The 18,636-nt window shown below is 37.5% G+C and overlaps 1 protein-coding gene across 2 annotated transcripts in view; it reads right to left on the reverse strand.

The window, feature by feature from the left end:
* Nucleotides 1-18,636, reverse strand: part of ASPDH (aspartate dehydrogenase domain containing) — a 647,432-nt gene that overhangs the window by 557,514 nt on the left and 71,282 nt on the right. The window contains exon 3 of one of the 2 annotated variants that reach the window (XM_044058976.1): nt 11,977-12,021. The exons of the other annotated variant lie outside the window; for it this stretch is intronic. Within the exon in view, the coding sequence (XP_043914911.1) occupies nt 11,977-12,021 (45 nt within the window). The remainder of the gene's footprint in view (nt 1-11,976; nt 12,022-18,636) is intronic. 2 annotated transcript variants of the gene reach the window in all.

The raw sequence follows: 18,636 nt of genomic DNA on the forward strand, positions 1-18,636 counted from the left end.
AGCTAGTTACTGGAGTTCGTTTTGATGTTTGAATAAAAAAAAAGATGCTAAAAAGAATGGCCACAGGGCAGAGTCTTGTGGGAATCCACTGCTGATATTAGATGGTGAGGATAGGAGTCCTTATATTCTTACCTGATGTGTATGTTCATGTAGCCAATTTTAGACCTAGGCTTCATTTATATTTAGATCCTTGAGTCTATGTAGCGTTGTTGCCTCACAGCAAGAGGTTCACCCGTTCGATTCTCGGCTGGAGTGCGGGGAGTGCCTTCTGTGTGGAGTTTGCATGTCCTCCCCGTGGTTGGGTGGGCATTCGAAAGACATGCGTAAATGGGTGTGCCTTCGCTGAAGGTTGAACGTCGAGCTGGCACCTCGGCTTTCGTGAAAATCTACCGCCAATCATTAGCGGACTGGAGTTCCGCTGTGGCGACCCCTAAAAGCTGAAAGACAACAACAACAACCATTTACGTTTATTGCAGTTTTCTACAAAAAATTATGTTTCATGGGTATGAAATTATCATTGCTGTTAAAATGTGGCAGAACTTGAACAATTCACCAGAAAGTTGTGAGGGGTCCCTAATATATGGTCCTAGCTGATCAATCCAATGTGATTGTTTAAGGTACCACAACTGTCATTTGAAAAATCCTTAAAGATGTTCTAATGTTTCTATTAAGTTTGGTTTGGTGTATATGAGAAACTTCACAGCACTGCAACCTTAGAAAAGGATATAGTGCAATGTTTGGCTTAGCATAGCTGGTATTCTGAATGTTTTGCAGTTGATGTTTTGCCATCTGTTGAAGATTATTAATACTTATGAAGTCTTTTGAAGTTTAATAGGTTTTACATCTGCATTTTGGTTGAGATATAGTTTTCCAAGACTATAGAGGAATTATTTAGGTTAACAAGAAGAAACGCATTTTCAGTTATGCTGAAGTTTATAAATTTGTCAAGGAAGCAGTTCTATAGCTGAGGTAACCTGAAGAGAGAGTGATAAAATATTACATAATTTTAGGTTGTTTCATTTATCATAACATGGCCGTGGAGTACTTCATACTGCAATTTGCTTCTATAATTCTGGTTTGGAAGGACTGACTTACAAAAATAGAAATACCTTCTCTTTGCTATTATAACACTCTGGAATAAGAATCAGCTTCTGAACACAGTAAAAAATATACATTTATTTATTTGTTTGTTTATTTATTTATTTTGCATTTGTTAACTGGGATTGTCTGACTGGACATAAGAACTCCTTTTCAGTAGAGGCATGGGGAATCATAGCTCCACAAGACAAATAACAATAACAATATACTATACAAGCTTTACATGACATATCATCAGCAGCAGCAGCAGCCCAATTTTTACCATTTTCTACATGGGAGTCATGTCAACTGTCACTGCCTCTCAATCAGTGCCACTCTCTGTTCTTTGACAGTTATGACTAACTATCACAGGTCTTCTCTTACACAATCCATCAATCTCTTTGCTGGATGCCCTCATTTCCTCTTGCCTTCTCTCTGACTGTCCCAAATCTTCTTCACCAGATTGTCTTTTCCTTTTCTGCAAATGTGGCCAAACCAGCATAATGTGTCCTGCTTGACCTTCCTTGTAAATGAAAACTACTTTGGCCTCTGCTCTGATGTCCTCATTTCTTCATCTGTCCCACAGCGTGCATCCTACTGTCTCAGGCACTTCATCTCCATCACCTCTAGCTTCCACAACTGCTCTGCCTTTACAGCCCAGGTTTCTATACCATATAGTAGTGCTGGTCACACCACTATTTTGTACATCTTGTATTTCCAGCTTCTTTGGCATTCTTCCTTCATACCCTACCCCCCAACATTTGGTGTCAGTTGGCCGCAGTCCCTTTGATTCTAGCTTTGACCTCCTCATTCAGACTTCCCTTCTCTTCAACCACCCCTCCCAGATACTTGAAGCTGTTAACCTGTTCCACTATTTTTTCTTCTATCTCAATTCTCGTCTTCTTCTGATTTCACCATTTGCTGCTATTACAACTGTCTATCTGTACTCAGCTTCATACCATGGACGGCAGATAGCAGTAATGCTATATTGTTTGAGTATACAGATCCATACATGAATAATACTATTTCTGCACTGAAATCATCCATTTCTGAAGCTGCTGCAATCATTTGCCGCAATGTTTTCATTAAATACTTCTACAAGCAGAAGCATAGCTAGGGTGGGGCACAAGGTGTTACTGATTGGCCCGTAGTAAAGTACTGGTATTCTTCTGTACCAGCATTGCTAAATTTCTGATTGCGCTTCACTGCTCTTGATATCAGGACTGAAGTACTTGCTGCAGTGCTCTGTGTGTAGCCTAAGCTGCAGCAAGCTGCTGGCCCTGGGCACTACGTGAGCCTGTTATGGCTTTAGCTGCAAACACTTGCACTCTGTTAAAATTAGCTAAGAAAAACAGCCTATGTGACACCATCTAATGACTAACTGGTAGAAGGAAAGAATAACAAAAATAAATAAATACATCTATTACACCGATAGACATAAACAAGACATTTGTCCCAATAAGGCATCTACGTTCCACTTGACTTGTGGTCTCAACAAGCTATCTCAAGCAATGTTTTTTTTTCTGTTAATGGTATGCTTTGCATCTTGGAGCTCAAGTAGTTTGACAAATGCTGTAATGTTGTATTGTATGAAGTATAAATACATACAGTGTGGAACTTTTTTTTAATAAAAATATATATCCTCCAAAGACACACAACAGAAATTAAATAAACAGAAAATTAACCAGAAAAAAATATAGTCAATATATAATAGAAATCATCAATACACGGGCTGTAGGTTGTATTATATTTACCTGCTTGTGCTTTCACTGGCATTCAATCTCAGCATCTTACTCCGGACATTTTGGATAAATGCTGTGCATCCATGTCTTCAGCACTGATCATTGTCAAGTTAGTTTCAAGGCCAGCATTTTGTACTCTTACTTAATGGTGTTATTAACCAAGAAAGGCATTTTAGATTTACTCTAGATATTCTAAAACTTAAATAAAATACATGTAAAACTAAAAAAGAAGGCCGACTGGATTATGTTAATTCATTGCAAGGACAGATAAAATCTAGCAGCAAAGACTACTGGATGATCTGAAATAAATATAAGTGACAGAATTCATACATTATTATGCAAGTTACTAAGCAATTTGCATGCATTATTACAGAGTATCTGTGGTTATAAGGAGCTGCTGTCATTAATTTTGTCTTAGGATCTGAACACACCATGCACTTCTATTTATCTGACGTCTTTGAAGCCTTTTCACACATACATAAATGTGTGTGTGTGTGTGTGTGTGTGTGTGTGTGTGTGTGTGTGTGTGTATGTGTGTGTGTGTGTGTGCCAGTCCATCCATCCATCCATCCATACATCCATCCATCCAGCCACCCACAACCCTTTTTTCTCATTTTTGCACATGAGGTCGAGATGCCACTTCAAATGTGGATATCATATTTGGCCAAGGTTTACACCACCAGGTGGCTAACCCTGCTGTGGTAGGTCTTTCACTACACACTCACAAGCAAACTCATACCTATGGCCTATTTAGAGTGCCCAATCCACCTACTGCATGCCTTTGGAATGTGGGAGGAAACCAGAACATCCAGAGGAAACCCATACAAACACAGGGAGGACATGCAGACTCTACACAGAAGTCACTCCAGCTGAGAATTGAACTGGGGAACCTCTTGCTGTAAGTTGAGAATGCTATCCATTGTGACACTGTGCTGCCCTCCCTATATACATATATGCATGTGTGTGTATGGTTTCACTTTACAATTGTGAAATAGTGAAATATCGAAATTCAGTATCTCGAGACTGTAAAGCCAAAAACTGAAAAACCCAAAACCCCATAAGCGCGAAATTCAAAATCGCGACTGCCCACATACACACTTCACATACAAACAAGCACACATACCACACATACACCTTCCGTCCTACACTACAAACCAACAAAATATACACAAATACAACAAAACAAACACACCCACGCACCCTACATATAAGCAGGGGGGAAGCCCCCCTGCACCACCCACACCCCCGCTACTTATATATATACTAACTCCGAGGTCACACTAAAAACACAAACACACAAAAACCACCAATAAACATTCTACACTCCCCTTGCACAAACACACATCACATCCGTACAAATACCACCACTCTCACCACTTACACACTCTCAATCTCACCTACCTACCCTAACCCACACCTCAAAACTACAAACACAGTCACACACACTGTTAAAATCCCTACCCCAAACCCCTAGTAAAACATCAATTACCTTAATCTCCATCTACATCCATATACCACACCACACATCACGAACACAGAAAATCCCACGTCACGTATGCGACTCCACAACCGTGGATTCCACATTTCCGCATTCAGGATTCTGCACTTTCGCGCAAGTGCAGTTTCAACACTTCAGTCTCGAGCTACTGAAGTTCGATATTTCAGTAGTTCAAGATTCTGAAGTGAAACAGTGTGTATACATACATATAAATATAAATATATATATATATATATATATATATATATATATATATATATATATATATATGTATAGGGCTACTTCAGATGATCGAATTTCAGAACTTCAAACATCATATGGCCGACAACCATATGATCGAAGTTTTGAAACTTCAAACGTTCTGAATGGAGATCTTGGCATTGGTATATTTAGTTAGCAGAGGATGTGGGGGTGCAAGGGGGCTTCCCCTTGCAAAAATGTGAAAGAAAACTTTTTTTGTTTTTATTTTTTATTTTATTTGATGTTCAGTGTTTCAAAACTTCGATCATATGATCATCGGCCATATGATGTTTGAAGTTCTGAAACTTTGATCATCTGAAGTAGACTCATTTATATATATATATATATATATATATATATATATATATATATATATATATACACACACACACACACACACACACACACACACACACACACACACACACACACACACACACACACACACATATATAGGGAGCCTTGATTTTCACTTCTGTAAGTTTCACCATTGATGGTGTGTAAGAGAAGACCTGTGATAGCCAGTCATAACTGTCAAAGAACAGAGAGTGGATGGTGCATTGATGATGCATTTAATTGGAACAAAGAAATAAAGATGAATGGGAATGGATGGTGTGTACCTTTCACTTACATTGCTAGTATAGTACATCACTGATAGTGGTTTCCTGAGGTAGTTGGACAGTTGGTCAAGGGACTTTGTCCTTTTCCCCTATGTAGTTCAGACTTGAAGTTAGTATATTTATTGTTGTCGGGCTATGGGGATACACATGTGTGTTTGTATTTTCTTCTTCTTTTTGTTTTTTTTTTAATATAAATTTGATGGTTCATACCTAATGTATTAAATCTCAATGTAAAGTAGCATGATGATTCACTATAGATCATATCTAATTATACATATAGATAGGTACACACACACACACACACACACACACACACACACACACACACACACACACACACACACACACACACACACAAATACACATGCATATTATATATATGGTAATTATGGGTTCCTAATAACATGCTGAATACTGTTGTACTAAAAGCCATAATATTGAAGATACAGAGCTGAAATGTCAAGATACTGAAACATTTAAATGTTAAAATCAAAATATATACTTACCTACATGAGTGAGAGCTGGACCCACTGGCAGGATCTATGTTTCATATATTCCCAAGATTCCCTATCAGGTTGATGATATTGTGTGTTGATGTGCTGTGTTCTAATGCAGTGCTCATTTGTAGTGTATATGCTGTACTAGATATTTGACTTTGATATTCTAAAGTTTCAATTTTTCATATCTCAGTATTATACTTTCTGAATTATGACTTTCAGTATATCATTCAGTAATTTATCAGACACTTGTTAATCACCCTTTGGCATCAACTTTTAATCTCTTTATTGTGTTACGCTACTCACCTTTCAACCTGTATAAATTTGTAGATGATGATCTTGAAAAATAACTTAAAAAACAAGCCTTGAAATATTTCTATATTAGTATTAGATATTCCCCAATTGATCTGTGTTTTATACTGTACAGGCCCAGTTTTCAAATTTCACAGTACATATGCATTGCTTCTTTTATTTGTTGTTGTTAAGTTGTTTTGTTTAATCTATTTCTTCATGACCTCAAGGCTTTTCTGTCATGAACTGCTTATATAAGTTCTTACATATTCATATTTATTACTTCATTAATGCTGTCTCTCCACCTTAGCTTATGTTGCACCTTCTTCTTTTGCCTTCAGTCTTTCCTAGAATCATTGTGTTCTCTAATATATCCTATCCTGGCATTATATGGCCAAAATGTTTTAGTTTTACTATCAAATCATCTAGTGGACAGTCTGGGTTTATTTCCTTAAAGTATTGACTAGTTTGATCTTTTTAAAGTACATAGAATTATCAAATGTTTTCTCTAATATCAGACTTCAAAAGCAGCCATTATGCATCCCATAGCCTTACATCCAACTCTCACAGCAGTATGACTACTGGGAAAACCATAACTTTGCCTTATTTACCCGCTGAGGAATGTGTATGCAGAACAAGATGCAAAAGTTAGACTCAAAAGTAGGATAAGTGACTGTTTCAAGATTGGGAAAAGAGTAAGACAAGGCTGTGTATTTTTGTCCTGCTTATTATATTTATATGCTGAATATATCTTGTGAAATTTTGGGTTAGTTGACTCATATGCTAGAATCAAAATTGCTTGAAGAAATATTAAGTTAAGTTATGCAGATGATATTATTCTTGTGGCTGGAAGTGTGGAAGAGCTGAAGCATTGATGAAGGTGAAAGTAGAAAGAGCAAAAGCTGGTATGCTGCTCAATCTAAAAAGAAAAAAAACAGTAAATGTATAAATTCTTTGCAGCTATATTGGGAATGAGTGTAGGTTTTGACAGATTTTATATTCTGGGGCTGTGGAATATCTGGATAAGATTTTAAAGAGCAAATTCATTACATAATCAAAGCTGTGGTTTTCCCAGTATTATCTTCTTTCATTAGTTTCCAGTGGTGGCTGGTAGTTTCAAATCAAAGGGGGGCTGCAGGAGACAACTGAATGGGTGGGGCCAATGGGAAGGGGCATGGCCAAATAGAAAGGGGGTGGGGCTATGCTAAAACCTGCACAAAATGGGACTTCAATTCAATAAGTTGACCTGGGTGCCAAACCATCATTATGAGAGTCCAACCAAGACAAAATGAAGTGTAGAAGAAAAAATATTTCAATGCATTGGCTACATGACAGCTTACTTAATATCTAGATGAGAAACAAAAAGGTTGTGAGGCATGAAAAAATAAATTACTTTTTAAATATATCACTGGAGTGCAAGTCAAAATCAAGTATAAAAGAAACAAGCAGCACTCAACTCAAACCACTTCTCCTTGCACTGCAGTTCTAATTATAATTTATATTCAGCTTTATTAAAGTACTAAGTAACATGCTGAAAGTAGCAATCTCTGTGATACCCCTACTTGTAAAAATGTTTCTTATCTAAAAAAGATCTGCTGCCTGACATCTATCTACTTGTTTCATGGGAAAAAAACATGATCAAAGTAAAAAATGAACAGCAAACAAGAAACAACCTCAAGATAAATTGCTTAAAGGATTACTGCTTAGGTTATGGAGCACACATGATATTTGGCATTCTATTTAGTTTACGGGTAAAGCCTGCAAAGATGACTGCAAGTCTCCAACAAATGTAATGAGTTGCTGAAAATACTGTAATTCTGTCCATTACTACAAATACTGTCATATGCATTTCAGTACTCAAGGCTTATATGCTATCTAGTTATGTAAACATTCTCTGCATGGCAATAACAAAAAGGCTTTCAATGTTGGTAATTCTTTAACAGCATGTTTATTAAAGCTTACTTGCATCTTACAGTCTCAGACAAGCTTACCTGATGTTCATTAAAGCATTGCTATTTAAACACAGAGCAACAGGCACTGCAACAACATGCATTGTCTAAGTAAGAGGAAGCATAAATCAACAGTATACAGATATGACAGAAAATCAGAGCATTTTGCAAAATCAAGGAGCGATGAAATGCCACTGTAGAACTTGTATCTACCTTGGATGGAGGGATACTCTGCAAACCTAACACTGCATAACTGCTCCTTGCCTTGCTTGGGCACATCCAGAGTCACTATGTGAGGGAGTGGGGTACAACAGGTATGTCACAATTTGAAATGTCTTTGGCTGACGGTGATGGCCCTGACACATTTGTCATACCGCTCAACCTCAGAGCAAGAAATCTGGACAAAGCCATAAATAGAAGTGGGACAAAGGCCCACAAATTAGGAACATTTTTAAATATTGCTCTTATAAACTTAGAGGGATAATTAGGTCTTCCATTAGTATGAATTTTCTGAAGGGTATGAAATTCTAAACTCAAATGTCTGTCATTATTTTCTAACTTCAATCTTTAATGATTTGCCACTAATTTTACAGAAAACCACAATTTAATGAAAAACCGACCAAAAATGTGATGCAAAAATATAAAATAGCCACACAATACAGCTGGGAACCTGTCAAAGAAGGGACACATTCTTAATATTACTACAGTTAACTTGAGCAGCTGACAAAATAAGAGAATCTACATACATTTCTGAAATTAAAAGTAATCTATAACTCTGATCATTACAATTATTTATTAATTGTAAACCCTCCACATTTTATTCCATATTTGCCATTTTGCAAAGGGATTATTAGGGGGAGAGCAATGTTTTGAGCCAAAATCAGGGACAGTTGAGAGGTTTGGATATACCTAATTCTATAAAGTGATTTATTTGCGCATACCTCTTAACGCAGGAAATTTGGACAAGGCCAAATATTGGGGAAACATACAAACAGTACTAAAAAAATGCTTCTGTATAAATCTAGACAGTTGACAGAATAACAGGTCTTGCATGCATTTTTCTGAAGGGTATGAAGTCTGAAACTCAATGTCTGTCATTATTTAGTGACTTAATTCCTAGATTATTTGTCAGAAAACCACAAATATTATGAGGAACAAACCAAAAATAAGAAGCAAAAAAATCTATTCATTCTGCAAAAATCTGGAAAATTGAGTGGTATAGTTCAGCCAGGGCTGTCTGAGTTTGCCGGCCTTCCCTCCTCACAAAATCATGGTAAAATGGGGCTTTCCCCCTGTAGCTATTCCAATGTCCCATTACTTGGCTATTTCACCCCATTTACCATAAACACTGTAATGTGCATAATGCTTTACTTCTACAATAATTTGGATTTAATTTAAAAGTTTTATTTTACATTTTACAGCACAAACACTAATAAGAGATCTGCTAAACAAAGCAATGCAATCTCACAATGAAAATAAACTTAGCATTAAAACTTCTCTGCCCTTGAAACTCACATTCATTGAAACTGCATTGAAACCCACATTCAAATAAAATATATCTGGCCAGTGGCAGATAAAGATTAACTTCGGGCTGTTTTCAAATCATAGGCCCCTTGCACAGGAAACATACACGTGTTCTTTGATACACCTTCCTGATTATATTAAATTATATTCCTTGTATAATACAGAACAATTGTTAGAAGGCATTTTAAATTTATTGTTTGGAACATTTTTTTTCAGTAAACAATGAAACAAAATGCATGCACCAATAATGACAAAACTCCCCATTTCAGAACATTTCCATCATAAAAGTCTACTCAAACTTCTACAATCCATCAGTATCAGTAAATATGCACAATCTCTGCAGAAGTAAAAGTCATCTAAATAATTCCACATTAAAGAGATCTGTAACTAATGAAAAGGTTGCTTCTGGCAAACAACATCATATTTCATTGTTTTATCTATCAATAAAGTGCCTGTTGCCCTTGAGGAATCAATTTCCTATGTTACATAAAAAAATGATAATCTAGTAATATTGCAATAGGGGATGGATGGCAAACTAATAACATGCTCATCATTACTGGGTATCTCCGCCAAAGAGTACATTCTCAGGACTGCAGCATCCACCACCTTTAAAAGTACAACACAATACAGTATCAGCAATACATCTATATACTGTGGGAGTAGAACCCACAGCCTTCTGCATCAAAAGCAAGTACACTACCTGTTGCGCTATTAACAATGCAAGCTGACTCAGCATAAGCAGCACTAAACTTTTCTTCAAGCTCTCAGCTCCTTGTAAAATCCACTTGACACTCATCTGTATCACTCAACTATGAAGCACAAGAAATCTGGAAAAAGCCAAAATTTATTGGGGTGGGGGGGCAAAAGCCCAAAAGCTAGGGACACATTTTAAACATTGCTTGTATAACCTTGGAAAGTTGCTAGAATAAAATGTTGTGTTACCGCTGTGCATTTTACTGCCAAGTCTTAAACCCAGAACCTTGTATACTACAGTCAGAGCAGCATACCACTATGCCAAATCAACTGTTTTTTGAAAGACAGCTAGAATGAAACTTAAATGGCTATCATTTAGTGAATTCAGTTCTCACCATAGCCCTCAACGTCTTAAAACAAAACACCTAGACAAAGCCAGTAATGGGGGGATACAGCCCCCTAAACATATTCAGTGAATTCAGTTCTCACCATAGCTCTCAAATTGTTAGCAGAAAAAACCTGGACAAAGCCAACAATGATGTTATAAACAGAAAATTGCTAGAATAAAAGGTTTTGTGTTACCATGTACTTTCTGAACAATATGAAGTCTGAAATTCAAATGCCTGTCATTATTTTCCAGAAAACCACACACACACACACACACACACACACACACACACACACACACACACACACACACACACACACACACACACACACACACACACACACACACACCTCCATAAAGCAGTATCTGACCTCTCATTCAGCAGTCCAAGCCAGCTCCGTTTCTCCATTAGCCCTCATGCATGCGAGCACAGTCTGCAGACCTTGCAGTCCAATCCCCTGTAACCACATAGACTTCTGGGGCATCTGCCTTATTCCAAATCTGGACTGGTTAAATAGCCGGATTTGAGTTTCCACTCACGCATGGGTGAGTTTTGGGATTTTTTTTTTTTATTTTTGGTTTTCAGCTGGGGTGGTTGCAGTCCTGCAGTCCAGTAGAACGAGCCACCACTGTTAGTTTCACCACTTTACTAGACTGTTTTATCAATTTTCATAGATCCATAGATGCACAGACTCTATATGTGATTAGTATGGAATGTAGTGAAAATCTAACTTTATTGCTATGCAGTACTATGAATTTCTATATGAACATGAAAAGTAATTTGCAAAAAATTTAGCACAATACTGTTGCTAACAACCAATTCATAAAGTATAACAATACCAAAGAATATATTCTCAAACCTACTACAAACAGCTCTGCATACTATTGTACTGTTAAAATGATACGTTTGTCCTTCTTTACATTTTATGCACTATTTAACATTTTTTCTAATTTTTTCTGTATGAGAAAAGAATACAGTCAAGTAGATGATTTCATATTTTGTAGGAAAATAGACACCATAAGTCTTACTGGCCAGCTAAGCATATCAGAGTTGCCCAAAAGACGTACAGAAATATGCATAGTTTGTACAGCAGTAGCAACTTTGGCACAACGTAACTTTATATTTGTTTGGTTTATTACAGAAAAGTTATACCTTTAAAGTCTAAGGATTTACAGTTTTTTTATTGTTTTTAATTAGACACAGTGAGCTTCTAAAGTTCTCAGTTGTTTTAATTGCATGTAAAACACATTAACTAAAAAGAGAACACTAGGGGAAATGTATTCCAAAGACTGTAATAGACATTTAAGAGCTGCGGTGACTTCAAACGAACCTTAAATGCAACATGCAAGAGAAACCTGCTTTAGAACAAACCCACTGGTTTATCCTGTGTTTAAATTTTGGTTAATTTGGGAATATTTTAGCTGGAGAGAAGCTAATAGATGTCATATTTTCTCACCTTTATGAGTCTGGAAAAGTAAGAAACAGCTGGTAACATTACCACCTGAAAGAACAAAAGAAATGCTTTATTGCGTCTGTTGGAACATTCAGTTTTAGTATTTTGTCAAGCATGCTCTACCTCCATTGTTTAATCATAATTATTAACACATTCCTCACTGCTTCTCTGCATTGCTTTTCTTTAAGAAAGAAAGAAGGACATGGATGTACATGTAAGCACGAGAAAAGAACCAGCCTAATTTACACATTATTCCACTGTTTTGATATTGTGCGAATCCTATTTGTTACAATAACATTAATGGGAAGTGAGACTGTTACACTACTATGAAACTGAACAAGAAACTAAGTAGTGCTTTATATAAAATTAATGTCATAAACTGTACCACAGTTCTTACTTGTGAATTGTTTGGATTTAGAAACCTTAGTGTGAGTGCAGTACAGGTCGCGGTGGTGCAGCGGTAGCATTGTCACCTCACAGCAAGAGATTCTCCCGTTCAGTTTTCAGGTGGAGCACCTTCTGTGTTTATCTGCATGTCCTCCCCGTGGTTGAGTGGCGTTTGAAAGACATGCATGAATGTGCATGCCTTCGTTGAAGGTTGGGCATCGGGCTGGCACCTCGGCACCATAAAAATCGACTGCCAATCATGACTGGACTGAAGTTCCTCTGTGATACCCCTAACCGGGAAAAGCTAAAAGAAAAAGAAGAAGACGAAGAAGATTGCAGTGAGTGCAATGTCCACAGGGGAAGCATCCTGTAAGCACCTCACCTGATAATATAGTTTGAACCTCATGGAATAGTGTCCGGGAGTGTGAATGTTTATAATGATTCAAATGGGAAGCAAGATTTCTCCCTTTATTTAATGAAAACTGGCATCTGTCTGATAGAATGTTAGTTAGGTTGTGATCACTCTGTAAAATATTCCAGTGTCTCTGTACACTGTTGATTAATAAATCAGAATTCCTGACATAAGTGGTTACTAGTCTAATGGGTGCCAAGCTTTGCTGCTCCCATTGTTTATAGGTCAAAAGGTCTTCCCTCTTGAGTGTATTTGCCCAATTGCTGGCTTGAAGAACATGTCCCATCTGATATCCCCGCTCCCTAAACCTGGGGGTCAGATCCCGCCTATATTCCTGAAAGGTTGAATCTTTAGAGCAGATGCATCTCATTCTGATGTATTGGGATTTGGGGATATTTTTAGCAATGTGGGGCAGATGAAAGCTGGATACATGGAGGAGGGTACTGTATTGGGGGTACTTCCGGAAAACTTCAGTACACAAAGTGTGATCTGGTTTTATGGAGATGGAAACATCAAGAAAAGTAATGATGTTTGGATCAAAATTAACCGTGAAGTGTAGACCCCATTTGTTTTCATTTAGATAGTCAATAAATTCAAAAAGAGAGAGAGAGCTCCACGACTGGAGCAGAATACAAGAGTTTATTAATATTAATAAGCGCTTTCACGTCCCAACGGACGCTTCTTCAGACTTCAATAAAATCGTTACAAAAATTACAGCATATTTATAGCACTAAAAACAACCAATTAAGCTGTCAGCTGGAAGCAATGAGAGACAATCAATCAATTAAAACCACAATAAATATTTTAAAATAATATATATGTGCCTATACCAAGATATGTGCAAAAAGTACTATAGCTTAAAAGCATATATCTGTCATTTAAAATATTTATACATATGTATACAAAATACAATATAAGAATCTGTCTAAAACATACATCATAAGTAATATTAGGCCCATGCACACTTAGGATCCCCACTAAAGTAAATTAATGCTTCAGGGGTCTATCAACTAAAAGCGGTTAGGTAATGTCAAGAATTGCACAGAACAAAAAGAAATAACATGGATAATTAGGATGCAGGCAGACAAGGGCTTTGGTCTCAATGACAAGGTAGCACTCAAACTGTTTTTAGTTGACCTAACTAACATTTTATCAGACAAATGCCAGTTTTCATTTTGTAAAGAGAGAAATCTTGCTTCCCATTTGAATCATCATAAACATTCACACTGCAGGACACCATTCCATGCGGTTCAAACTACATTATCAAGCGAGGTGATTACAGGATGCTTCCCATGTGGACATTGCACTGTGAAAGACCCTATCATTTTTGATATCCTTCACCTCCACGGAAGTGGCAATACCTTGAATACCCGCAACAAAAACCTACACTTGCCAACATCATTGGCATATAGGGATAAAGCCCTGTCTATGGCCCAAGTTATCTGAGTTTGGGTAACGACCCAGGCTCTTGCTAGAGTTGGCAAAGGAAAGAAAGGAATGAAGCAGCTCTGTGTGCTCATCTCTTTCACATGGGCAGGAGGCAGATGCCTAGCTGCACTCAAGGTACAATGGTAAATGCACAATGTGGTTCTCATGGGAAGCAGGACCTTCTGTGGACTTATGCTACTCAAAGAAGTGAGTTACAGTCCACGTGTTATACCCACTGTATGTCCTCCTGCGGCACATACTATACATACATTGGGAGGTGAAGGCTAACAAGAAAGCCCTATATGACAACACATGCAATGACCCCACTCCTGGTTTGTCTGAACATTGCACTAGGAATGATTGAGTACAGCTCTCACTAGGGAAAATAAAAGGATCACTAGGGTGGCTAGCTTGTGGTAGATTATGATTAAATCATTGCACTAGGAATGATTGAGTACAGCTCTCACTAGGGAAAATAAAAGGATCACTAGGGTGGCTAGCTTGTGGTAGCTTATGATTAAATCATTGCACTAGGAATGATTGAGTACAGCTCTCACTAGGGAAAATAAAAGGATCATTAGGGCGGCTAGCTTGTGGTAGCTTATGATTAAATCATTGCACTAGGAATGAATGAGAAGTACAGCTCTCACTAGGGAAAATAAAAGGATCATTAGGGCGGCTAGGTTGTGGTAGCTTATGATTAAATCATTGCACTAGGAATGAATGAGAAGTACAGCTCTCACTAGGGAAAATAAAAGGATCACTAGGGTGGCTAGCTTGTGGTAGCTTATGATTAAATCATTGCACTAGGAATGAATGAGAAGTACAGCTCTTACTAGGGAAAATAAAAAGATCGCTAGGGCGGCTAGGTTGTGGTAGCTTATGATTAAATCATTGCAGTAGGAATGATTGAGTACAGCTCTCACTAGGGAAAATAAAAGGATCACTAGGGTGGCTAGCTTGTGGTAGCTTATGATTAAACCATTGCACTAGGAATGATTGAGTACAGCTCTCACTAGGGAAAATAAAAGAATCATTAGGGCGGCTAGCTTGTGGTAGCTTATGATTAATGAAGGACACAGAAAGTAAACAGAAAAACATCTAAACTTTGTCACTGTCCTGATGTGCACTTCTGGCTATGTATTAGGAAACACCAGCATTTTAATCAAATATGTAACCTTCTATTCTGTAAAAAATGACAGCTTAGTAGAAACAATAACACTTCAGTCATCCCGAACACACTGCCACTAGACTCATGGTACAGTGCATTAATTTTAGGATATATATACATTCTTAAAACAGTAATGCTATACAACAGTCAAAGTGGCACTGGTTATAACACATATTCACAAAAAGTACATACTTTAGCAGCTTAACTTCTCATCACCCACTCGTCAAACAGAGAGAGCCGCTGTCTCTGCAATTATAAAGCATGCACCACACATACAACACTTTAGACTGATCCTGTTAATGCATATTGTTAACATTTGCAGATATGATTAATACAATTATTTACAAAACACATCTTGGGAGAAACATCACTAGGAAGAAGCATTATAAAAGAAAATTGTAGAGTTACTTATCTGATGAAATACTCTACCACAGTTCTCATAGTAAATGTGCACTCTGAATTTGTGTCCACTTCAGGCCATATGTGTAGCACTGATACGGGGCCTAAAATGGAACTGGAACTTGAAGAAGGTAAACTGAGATAAGCTATAATAATTAGCACAATTAGTTTTAGATTTACTAGGGAAAACAGTATTAACAGGATAAGGGACAGTCGCACTTAATTGTTTTGGTTGTTAACACACTGTGTGTACTATCTAGCCAGTTTTGAACTTCTACCATTGTCTTGAACATTAGGCTGAGGTATCACTTTTGAAGAAACAGGGACAGTCTTATCTGATCTGGTCATTTCTGTCTCAGACTCATTTGGTTTGTTTCCTAGAACACTGCTTTCAGGCTGAGGCTTTTCAGGGACTACTCAGATATGCCTCCGATTTCATGTAGCTATGGCACCAGCTTCTGTTTCTACTATGTAAGACATTGGTTCGTTAGTTTTCTGTACTGCAACACCTTTAGTGCCATAATTTTTTCTCCTCCTCTAACTTTAGTCAGATTAGCTTGGTTGAATGGAAAAGTAGGGGTTGTGCAAAATAATGTTTGTCATAAAATGTTATGACAAAGATTTAGCTCATTTGAATGAACTACACGGAATAGTTGTAGGCTCAAATTTGACTCTAATGTTGTCATGTCATTATTATTTGTCTTCCAAGTATTAGCTGCCAATAATTTATTTCTGTAACCAATAACATAGCGAAGGTAGGGAGAAGGGGCAGATGCCTCAGGTGCAGAGTGTTAGTGGGTGTGATCGAGAGTTCCTGCATTCTTTTCTTTTTTTCTACACCAAAATGCTGGCACAGAAAGGCACTTCAGTTTTGTATTTCCTGTAGTAAGCCAATATTGTCTTGGTAGTTGTGTCCTGTCATGTAGCACTTATGCATGAGATGCTTGGCTTATGTCCATTGATTTGGCTATCCATTTTGAACATGTCGGGCAAGCACTTGTAACTTGTGGTCAATTTGGGTAGCTTTTTTAGTTTCTTGGCACTTACCAGTCTAGCTAACATTATGCTCTGCACATACCAGGTAATGTCATTTTTATTACTAGATAGTGGTCAGTCACATAAACAGTTTCTGCATACCACATCTGCAAGAACTAACTGCTTTCCAGGCAAGCTTTCCTTTGGCATTGTAGCTCCTTAGTCTTACTAAGTCTTTGGCACCTGGACAGCACTTTTTCTAGAACATAGGAATTCATTTAGTGGTCGTGATTCTTTACAGTTAGCCTGAAGCTGGAAATCGGTTCACATTGTCTATCTGGACCTGGCCAAGGTGTTTGGTTATCACCAAGCTAAAAAAACTAAATGCAGACCTATATGTTAGCTGCTGGCTAACTGTCAAAACCTTATTAATGTGGGTAGCATGCTCTCTTTGAAAAAAGTAGTTACCAGTGGTGCTCCTCAGAGATCAGTCCTAGGACTGCTTCTCTTTGGTATTTATTTCAGTGATACCAAGGCTGGCATCAAAGGCCTGTGGCTAACCAAGCTATCATTAACTTCCCAACTGACTTTGAAATTCTTCAGGAGGGACTAACACACCAATAAGTGGTACCTGAACCAGGGTCTTAAAACTAAATGCCAAGAACTGCAGTACTGTATCCTTAAGCAATACTGGACACCAACACATCTACCAAGTAGGTAACACTGCTCTGAAAGCTGACTCCACCATTAGGGACATGAGCACGTCTGTTGGCAATGAACTAACCTTTGATTACTATAGATCCATGGTTGTTAGGAAGTCTTTTTACCTTGACAGAATAATGATCAGGGGTATTTATTTCAAATCATAGGAAATTATCACCCCTCTCTACTTCTTCCCCATCAGGCCCATAGTGGAGTATAACAGCGCCTTTGGTATGTACCAATCTAAGCATATGACCTGGCTTGAGAGACTGCTGTGTTTCTCCATAAGATAATCAAAGTCAAGACTTAAATGAGCTGCCCAGACCATCTTTAAGCTCTTTCTCTCTTTTCTATTTCCTACAAACCCTTGAGAGGTGACCTCTGTATAGCCTACAAAGCCTTGAATGATCCAGTTCTATGCAACCTCCTGCACATCTGCAAAATAACTACATCCCCAAAAACCACCCAAGTGATCTTAACTTCTCCGAAACATAAATTTGACTTGCTGACAATATATCCTATATAAACCCTATTTTATGAAAGAGAATTCCTTTGGATGTAAAGCAAAGTAGCTCCCTGGCCTTCTTTATGTGTAACATGGACAAATGTATCCACAATTGTTAATGGCTCCTGGGTCTGTTTTTTTCAGGCCGTTAAGGATAGGGGTCAAAACTAGGCATAAATTAGTCATGTCAGTCGATACTTACAATTTGGGGTATTGTGGCTAGGTTACTAAGGTTTTTTTGGATTAACAGCCTACTATTGACCTATGAACCTATGAACAATATTATCCTTAACCAAAAAAAGTGAAGGCTAAATTCCCTGTTTTTCTCTCATAGTAAGGAGAAGTTACATTGGGATTACAGTGAATTTTTATATGAAGACATTATTGTGAAGAGAAATTGCGAATTGTGATTTTAACTTTTTAAGGAAAGTGTGTTATGGCTTTGGTTTTAAAGCATGTGTAGGATGCATTTTAGAATAAGTTTTTAAAGTTGGATCTAAATTTGGGGTTGAATAAAGTTTGATACAAAATGCTCCAAGGGACTGCAACATGTCACTCTCATGTAAAATAACCACAGGTCAAAACTGCTCCACTCCATACTTAATTTAGTGAAAAAGACAGAAAATAAACTCACTTTTAAGCACTTTTCATCTTTCATATGAAACAGGACTTTTTCATATTCAG

Source organism: Protopterus annectens, chromosome 17.part0 (assembly GCF_019279795.1).
Source record: "Protopterus annectens isolate FY-2018-M chromosome 17.part0, PAN1.0, whole genome shotgun sequence".
Taxonomy (NCBI): domain Eukaryota; kingdom Metazoa; phylum Chordata; order Ceratodontiformes; family Protopteridae; genus Protopterus; species Protopterus annectens.